The sequence below is a fragment of the Cyanistes caeruleus genome, chromosome 19 (genome assembly GCF_971803275.1).
Source record: "Cyanistes caeruleus chromosome 19, bCyaCae1.hap1.1, whole genome shotgun sequence".
NCBI lineage: Eukaryota > Metazoa > Chordata > Aves > Passeriformes > Paridae > Cyanistes > Cyanistes caeruleus.
The window spans coordinates 4,360,821-4,370,379 of record NC_141719.1 but is presented as its reverse complement, the minus strand read 5'-3'; the positions used below and the strand labels follow the sequence as shown (position 1 = coordinate 4,370,379).

Genomic DNA, 9,559 nt, shown 5'->3' with positions numbered 1-9,559 from the left:
AGAGATTTGCGAATAGAAAAGAACTGAGCACATCCTTAACCCTCCCCGGAACAAACAGCACCTGAAATGTTCAGTCGGAGCTCTGCGGGCCCTCTCTGCTGTTTGTACAACACAACAGCACCATCCAGAGGATAAACACTGCTGGCTCTGCCTCTCCCACCACATTATCTTTCCCTACACTTGCAGGATATGAGCTTTATTCCAACTGGGAGCACTGCAGGGCTGCGTTCAAGTTACCCTTGGGTAAGCAAATGTGAGCAGGAGGGCAGTAATAAAGACCTCCAGAAAGAACCCCACGTTGCACTGCCAGGCAGCACCATCTCTCTCCAGTGTTCCTTCCTGCAGGGCTGCAATCTCTGCACCAGGCAGAGGAGGAAAAACTGCACTGTAAGGACTCATCATCCCTCACCTTGATTTACCACAGGCACAGGCAGTGGTGGTGGTGGGGTGAGTCCCCAGGCACATGGGGAGGAGGCTCACAGCCTCCCTGCCACGCTTGGCCCAGTCCCACTGCCGGTTTTGGAGATGAGCTGAGGCTGTTTGTGCTTCCCCAGGGTGATGTCAGCTGGTTGGCTCATCTCCCCCTGTAGCAGCAGCCCTAACGACTTGCTTCAACGCCTGAAAAGTCACAATCCCCACAGCAGGTTTGGCACCAGCTTCTCATGGAAAACAAAATCAATTATCTCCTTCCTTTGAGACAAATGAAGATGAAACAAACTATGAAATACTTCCACTTTGTGTTTATTGTTCCCAGTGCAATTTAGCAGTTGACAAATGGGAGCATTCCCAACAGCTGAGCACACCATCACAAACCTCAGAGGCTGCATTCCTGACCTACTTTGGGAATTAAGAAAGTATTTCAGACAGGAGAATTTCCCCTTTAGGTAAAAAAAAAAAAAAAGTGTCTTACAGCTACACTATTCCAGAAGTGTTGGCTGGGATCCAGTGACTGGATGAGCTGAATAATATCTATTGGAAGTTTAAAAAAGAGAAACAACAAAGCAAATCACAGGGTCTTCCATGTTTTGCTCTGTCCCTGTCCTAGCACAAAATCAGATTAAAATCCATGGCACTGGCACTCTATCCCCATTTCCTGAGCCTATCTTTAGAAATTCTTATCATCTACTGCTGCTTCCTGAACCTGTAACCTCAGCTGCTTCATTTGATATTTAGAGAGACAATTCACAAGATAATTCTTAGGGCACATCAAAATCCCTAAGAACAGTCACTTTTGTAAAAACAACTTTAGTCATATTATGGAGAAAGAATTAAAAACCCAAAATACCACTCAGTTGCCACAACCAGAAGGTAGAAGACACCATTGTATATTTTTCACCACCTCTGAGGTTATGTTGGTCAAAAAACTTCCAGAGAAATGCAGACAGAAAAGGCTTCAGTGCTGAGGGGGTTACTTTTTATACAGTCCTCATATCAAAATGTGATTCACCAACAAAGGTGAATTTTGTGATTCACAAAACAAAGGCAGTAAAAGTGAAGCTTCTTTCTTAAAACAAGAGCTGCTTGTGCCCCACACTCCCTGCTTAATTACTGCCCAAATTCCCCACAGGCACTATGTACAAAAACTTTCAGAACGAGTTATTTCACCTTCCAGGGAAAATGATATCATCTCAAATGGACTGTTACCCACATGATTTTTGAACTTTGTTCCTTTGTTCTTATGGGGATAAATCCTGACTATTTTAAATTAATTCCCTGCCTGGAAACAGTGATTAAGAGACACGAGGGACTTGGAAGGGTGAGGCAGGAAGGAAGTAGTGGGGTGTTTTTTAGTGTTCTGACTCCAAAGCTGGTCTGGAAACTCCAGCTTGCTCTCCCCTGGCAGGTATTTGTGAAGAATTTTGCCTTTGGCTCATTCTGAGAAATACCCCTGAGGAATTTATTCAAAATATTTGACATAGTTTGCAAAAAATCCCAGAATGTCCCTGAACAGCACAGGAGGCAACACAAGGTGGAAAATAACCTTGTAGGTGCAAACAGCAGCGGGTTCATGGTATGTGTGGGGCCCCACTCTTTCCAACCTGTAACTATTCTACATTTCTTTCCAAGAAAAGGACAGTGCAAACCCACCTCTTCTCTTGCAGAGACTTTATCAGCAAGGTGTGAGTGCTGGGACAAGCCCAACTCCCCGAACTGATACCAGTTCAAGAGGGGAAAACACCTGCAGTCACATCATGGAGCACAAGGTTCACCAATTCCAGAAGCAACCCATGCAAAAAGCTCCTTTAAACAATCTGTAAAGAAATCCAAGATCCCTGCACAGGTATCTATAAAAGATACCTGCACAGCCAGAAGGGAATTCTGTTCATTTTTATCTTCCCCTGCCTTTGCCTCCCCCACCTATCAAATTCCTTTAGCAAATCATTCCAGATTATTTTTTAAAACCTGGATCTCTGATGGACGTGGATGATGTCTTCAACTTGAATTATCTGTCTCCAGGCTGAATTCTCTCACCTTTTGTAAATGTAACTGATGTCATCACGTAGCTTCTAATAACTTCTGCAACAGAAGATTCTCCATGAGGAAAAGGCAAACTTTTTTTTCTTATCCTCTAAGATTCACCCAAAGCAAGCAAGCATTGAGTAAAATTACATCACCCAAGCAAACATGCATTAGGTAGGTGGTGAATATGAATTAGACAGATGGGTTCACATTTATTTTACTGCATAGAAAGGTAACTTTTCACCCCTTGGTGTACTCGATTTGTGGAACCCCCACCTCACACCCTGTGCACAATAAAGAGTGTCTCCTTGATATCTTCAAGTTGGATTATCTGTCCCCGGACTGAATTTTCTCACTTCTCGATGAACAAAGCAAATTTTGTGTTCCACGATCAACTGCCCAAATAAATATGTATTAAGACAGGTGAATTCATGTGAATTTTACTATATAAAAGAGGTGACTTTTCATCCATTTAGCGGTTTGATTGTGGAAACCTCCCCCCTGCGCTCTGCGCAGTATAAACAATGTGTCCCTTCTCATCCAGACTCTGTGTCCGTGACTGGAGAGCTCAGAAGATCGGAGGCCTCAGGGAGCCCTGACAGAGCCCTCACAGAACCCTGATACCCCTCAGGGCCGCCATCGCTGTGAGGGCGGGACCAACCTCGCCTCAGGCAGCAACGGTGTTACGTCATCCGTAACGCGTGACGTCACACGTCACGCATGCGCGCTGCCAGTAACCCCCGTCCCGGCGAGTCTCCAGCCAGCCCCGCCCCCGCCGCGGCGGGGTACAGGGGGCGCACAGGGACAATCCGAGTCCATTCCGCGTTGCCGTACGGGAACCCATTGGGCACATGTCAGTCCAATGGCGATCGTCACTTGTTGCCATGGCAGCGGCGGCCCGCGACCATGGGAAGTACCGCTGTCCCCTGACAGGGCAGGGGACCCTTCAGTGCCATTATCCTGTCATGGGAACCCCCCCGTACTGTTGGAAAACATACCAGTTTAAAAATTTTTGTGTAACTTTATCAAGGGGTTTTGTTTGCCTTTCACCCGGGAAAAAGAATTTTAAGTTTCTTTCCAGGCCATTGTTTCTGTAGGTAAGGCCTGATGAGCTCAGCATAACAACAGGCTGGGAGTAGCCCGAGAGACCAGGGACCATCAGCAGCCAGCTATGAACGCCTTCCCCAGCCTCTGCCTCCGGCACGGGTGGAGACATCTCCAACGGGAAACACTGGTAAGAAAATCAAGGATTGAAGATCTAATTCACATCTGAAGTGAAAACATCCAGATCCAATAGCAGATCAAATACTAAGAACTATGCAACTTGGGATCAGTGAACACTGACCCAATTAGTTTCTGAGTTTTGACTGTATCTGAAGATCTGAAAAATCTAGTTAAAGCCCTGTGTCATGGAATAATTCTCTCTGCACACCCGGGCTATGTGTGAACGAGATGATTTCTGTGGTACATCCTGGCCACAAAAACATCCTGGCTGGATAATAAAGTAATGCCTTGACTCTCTAACTTTAAAAATGTTAGAGAGTTTTTGTTTTTCCTGCAGTTTTGGTAACAGTACTGCCATCAACAGTGCCACCATACCCTCATGAGGGCCCCTCACTGCCATTATCCCATCATGTGGACCCCCCAGTGCCACCATACCCTCATGAAGGACCCCTCACTGCCATTATCCCGTCATGGGGACCCCCCAGTACCACCATCCCCTCATGAGGGACCCCTCACTGCCATTATCCCATCATGGGGACCCCCCAGTGCCACCATACCCTCATGAAGGACCCCTCACTGCCATTATCCTGCTATGGGGACCCCCAGTGCCACCATCCCCTCATGAGGGACCCTCACTGCCATTATCCTGCTATGGGGACCCCCAGTGCCACCATCCCCTCATGAAGGACCCCTCACTGCCATTATCCTGTTATGGGGACCCCCAGTGCCACCATCTCCTCATAAGGGACCCCCAGTGCTGCCATGCTCTCCTGGGGACACCCGGTGCCTTTGCCCCTGATAAAGATCCCCCAGTGCCATATGTGGGAGTTGGCCCAACTAAAACACAGGGTCAGGTGGATTTCACCCCTGATAAGCCGAGCCTCAGTTTTAAGCCCTGGGAAACATTTGTTTAACTCAGGACAGCCTGAGTTCTCCTCCCAGGAGCTTTTGAGGTTGTTATGTTAAGTGGTCCCAATTCTATTCTATTGGTTAGTTGTGTTCCTTATATGGTTCTGTTTCCAGAATGTTCCTCCCCTAAAGTTATATATTGTTGTACTCTCCTTTGTTCCTATCTCTGGTTGGTTGCCCCCCCATGGAGTTCCCTGGGTTACTGTGGTCAGCTTTTGGGTATCATCCCTATTTTCTTTTATTTCTTATTAAAGTGTTACTTTCCTGGTGCTAACCATCGCTCCCACTCCCATTTATTTTTGCCACCCTCTGCCCTGAAGTCAGGGGACCAAAAGTTTTGTTGCAGCCACCCTCACTGCAACAGTCACCATCCCCTTTTGGGGTGGGGGTGGAACTAGATGACCTCTAAGGTCACTGTAACACAAATAAGTCTGTGATGGATTCTGTGATTCTGCAATTATTTAGAGGACAATACCCAGGGGAGATACTGCTGCAGCAGCTCGTGAAATTTCCTGTATAAATATTGATGAGTCCAGCGGGAGAAGTGCCTCAGAAGCTGCCCAGCCAAATTGGACATACCCCATAGTTGCAGGTCGTTCCTCACCACCTCCATGGACCCACAGGGATGTGTCCACTGGGATGCTCTTCATTACAGCCTTGCCAATGCACATGGAGGAATGCACTGCTCAAAATCCATGAGTTTTACATCTCGACACCCCTTCGTTTCATGTTTGGGGCAGAGGCTTTTTTATTTATCTTCATTCCTTTCTTAAATTTGAGCCTAGTAAATGGTGGTTTTTCACCACTGTCCTGTTGTCAGCAGCATCTGAACATTTTGGTGACAATGCTCAGAGCTGGTGTGGACAGGACAGGTTTCATTTCAGCTGCTGTCCCTTGTACAGTGTTACCATTGTTGGCATACTCTGAAGCTGAAGGGTTTGAGGATTTTTTTTTTCTACCCCAGAAATGTTCCTATTCAGAGAAGACCCAACCATAACATAGGAAATATAAAAATATTTTGGAAATAAACTGTGAAGTCTGCAAGACAAGGACTAAAAATCAACTACACCTTTTCTCTCTCATTTGCTTGCTTTCATGAAGAGTTTTGGAAAAGATTCTGCTTTCAGTTTTGAGCTAGGGATAAACTGCATATACAAATTATCTACATTTCTCCCTCTGAACATCTTGACAAAGGAAGATGTGTCCTAGGGACATAGCAAGCTAGCATGGTATTTCACATCATGGGACTACTTTTCCCACTTAATTCATTTGTGTTGAAGAAGAGTTAGTTTTCAGATATTAAATTTAAATTAAGTCATGATTGGTAGTAAAACCAGCTTGATCTCATTATAAATATGCTTTGACCTAAGTGAAAATAATTAGAAGATAAAATTATTCTTAAAAGTCTAAGTGTCTGATGTTATAGAACACCCTGTACTGGGAGACAGTTACCAGATAACAAGATATTAGGTTTCTCAGACTGAAGAGGATTACACAAAATAAAGCAAAACTAATTTTTTAAGTGATCATTCCCTAAAATGGATCAGAAAATGTTGCTTCCCTTTGTGAGCAGTTACTAAAACCAAGAAAATCCTTCCGGATAAGAAAGTATTTAACAGGATTTCATAGGAGAGATAAGCACACCAGAAGACATTTAGTTATAATTAGGAATGCTCATTGATTTACTCTATTCAAACCACCAAGGGATGGTCAAGCCTGTTCAAAATACTTGATAAAATCACAGAGATTTCCTAAGTATGTAGTTTCCCACATAGTTTTGTATGAGAAGAGTGGGATCTGAGGTGGACTCAACCATCCTTGTGACAAACCCAGCAGCCTTTCTGTGGTTCTTTCACCAGTGTCAGGAGGTGAGATGTTTGTGTTTCCAGGTTGGAGTTTGTTGCTGCTTCCTCAGGCAGGAGAATGATCTCAATGAGGTCAGCTGGAACCAGCCTGGATTGTTTTCAAAAGCCAGCGTGAAGGAGGATGAAGTGTTCCTTCCAGGGAGATGAGGGGCAGCATGCCCCTGATCAGAGCACTGATGCCTTGCTTTTGGCTCTCTGTTTTCGAGCTGTAGGGTTGGAAGCCTCCCTGCCAAGAGAGGTTGTGCAGTCTCCATCTCTGGAGCTTTTCAAGACCCAACAGGATAAAACCCTGAGTAACCCACCTTGGTCTCACAACTGATGCTGCTTTTAGCAGGAGGTTGGACTACAGGACCCTTCAACCTGAGTTATTCTATTATTTTCATCCATTTTACACCTATCATCTTTGGCTTTCTTCAGATGTCAAACTGAGAAAGACTAGTCTTGAAAGTTCACTTGCATAAAGCACAGCCAGGAAAAAAGCTATGAGTTTAACTGTTTTGTAGGACTGAGACATATGACCCAGCCAGAAAGAGGTAAAAAAATCGCTGTATGAGATGGTAGCTCTGCAAAGAAAACTGATTAAAAGGCTGAGGAATTACAAGTCTTTTGAAATATATAACACAGGCCTATATGTGTTTGTAAAACAAACTGGAACTGCAAAATAACTACTGAGACACTTTTAAAGCACTACAGCCTCCAGTGTCTGGCAGAACAAGGGCCAAGGTGGCTTTTGGGCACAGCCTCCCTTGGCTGCAGGGTTATATATCATACAGTCTGAGCTGCTCCTTCATGTCTCCTTCAGACATCTCTCCAAATGTGTCACTTTTTTCCTTCATCAGTCTGAAGATGGCAGCCAGCTGCTCTCTCTGAACCCTGTCAAGAAGAAAAGGAGAAGTAGGAATAGCCAGTCCAGGAGCAAGAACACACTGTCAAATGAAACATGGAGCCAAAGGCCGGTCTCTGTACAAACCTTACTGGCTGCAGGAAATCTGTCCATGTGAGATAAGGCAGAGATAGTCTCTGGTTCTCCTTCCTCCCCCTTCCCATCTATCCCATCATCCTGCACGTCCCTCTGCAGCTCCCTAAACATGGAGATAAACCAGCCTGCTTTAACACTGCCTTTGGACTTCCTTAGGGCTTATCTATGCTAAAACTTTCAAGATAACTTGACATGTAGAATTTTATAACACCAACATATCCCAATTTAGCAGACTCTGTACAAACCTGGATTAAGATTCAACAGCCCAGTGTGCTTTTCTTCTTTTATGAGAGAATGTAGATACAGAGCAATTCAGGAATAGCTATTAAATTTTAAATGCATATCCTAACTTAAAACTAGAGAGCAGACTACCTCCCAGTGTGGACATGACTTTAATCAGCCACTGGAAGATAAGATCCTGGATAGGAATTTGCTTTGATTTGAGTTTGTCTGCCATGTCCAATGGTGAGATGGACCCAGGTAGTCAGTCCAGCAGTGAGGTGGTCCCTGTGTAGGTAGAGGCTCACCAGTGGACCACCTAGCTCAGATTTTTAATCCCCACGCAGTCTCATAGTAGATGATTAACACCCTTCTCCCCCTAACAGAAGATATCTGGATTTTTCCCTACCCTGAGCCAGTTAACCATTGTACATCCCATGAAGATTGGTATCTGTGACAGAGCTTTATTAATAGGAGGACTTATACTGCTCATCACTGAGGGATACAGGAGGGTGGGCAGCAAACCCATTGTTCATTGTTTGCATGAACTGATGTAACTCTACAAAATTCCCTTTTGGGGCAAGATGAATGTGCACATGGCTCCAGGCAAGGCTGGCTGAGGGATGGAATGTTCCCACTGCCAGACTCCTACCTGATTGGGATCAGGCTTCTCTATTGCCTAGCACATCTCATTCCTGACTCTCCTGTGGGAGATGGAAAGAACTAATGGAGATGTGCTGCTTTATGGCTGTAACAAGGCAGATAGAGTTCCTGTTACTTCAAGGCTCATTTTGTCCCTGCATGAGTGTGAGGCCAGAACTCAGTGACAGCTCAGAGCACAGACCTGCCACAATCCCAGCTCTTCCTGCTTGTTCAGCACCCTTAGACCTCCCGTGGGCTAAAAACACAGAATCTGGATTTTACTCCCACGTGGTCACCTTGTCAAGAGTCCTCTTTTCTGCCACAACCAGCTTCCCACACAGGACTTTAAACCATTTAATGAATCCATTTAAATGCACGCCACTGGATAACCTGGGGTAGTCTTCCTGCAAGGCCTGTGTGGATGAGTTATCAGCTGTTCCAGTAACAGGAGGGGCAGTAATAACTACTGACAGGCAAAACCAGGGCACAATCTTTGCTTGAAAGAAAGGACAGCATCAACACACCAGCAGCCACCACACCACGAACAAGATCAGAGGAAGACAGTCAAGAATGAGCAGAGGGACCTTCTTCCTGTGCTCCTGAGCTCCTGCTCTGCATTTTCCCCTCTCCTGGGCTAAACCCCAGCAGAAGCAGGAGTAGCAGCCTGTCCTCTCAGCAAACAGGGCAGGAAAAAAAGCAGATTCTGACTAAAACAAGCCCATTCTGACTAAAACAAGCTCATGTACCAGTTCTTTTCTTTTGCAATTAAAATACAATGGTTCCTATGGCCAAACATATCCTGATAATGATGTGGGATCTTTCGCTTATGGAAGCCTGGATTTCTCTGTGTCCTCTGTAATGTTTTGTGCTCACAGGAAGAGCATCCAGCTGCCCTTTCCAGACAAGAGGAAGGGAAGCAGGGTCATGAGTGATCAATATTTTATTTTAGATCACTGCTGGGCACCAGAGGGCACATTGCCAGTCTGGTGTGGAGAAATTCAATACACTTGGTCTCCTGGTCTGCTGTGCATCCCAGCTGGGAGTGCTCACACAGGTCTGTATCCTTCACTTCTTGTTTCACAGACATCAGCGCTGCTGAAACCTCTCCAAAGGCCCATTTCCTTGTCTCCAAAGTCAGGATCACAGAAAATATTCACTTTCTTTTTTTGAAGCACAACATCAATGCATTTTGGCTCTCCCTTCAACTTTAAATATCATGACTGTGCATTTGGAAAATAGAAAAAAGAGCTATTACTGCTGT

The 9,559-nt window shown here is 45.2% G+C and overlaps 1 protein-coding gene and 1 long non-coding RNA gene across 2 annotated transcripts in view; one reads left to right on the top strand and one right to left on the bottom strand.

Moving 5' to 3' along the window:
- The first annotated feature begins 3,322 nt into the window (after positions 1–3,322).
- LOC147649798 (uncharacterized) lies at positions 3,323–9,095 on the top strand. Its single transcript, XR_015278069.1, has 2 exons — positions 3,323–3,694; positions 5,059–9,095. It is a non-coding gene; the product is annotated as an uncharacterized LOC147649798 (long non-coding RNA).
- MXRA7 (matrix remodeling associated 7) overlaps positions 6,252–9,559 on the bottom strand; it is a 27,965-nt gene continuing 24,657 nt past the window's right edge. The window contains exon 5 of the mRNA XM_023938948.2: positions 6,252–7,331. Coding sequence (XP_023794716.2) covers positions 7,217–7,331 — 115 coding nt within the window. The 3' untranslated portion in view covers positions 6,252–7,216. The remainder of the gene's footprint in view (positions 7,332–9,559) is intronic.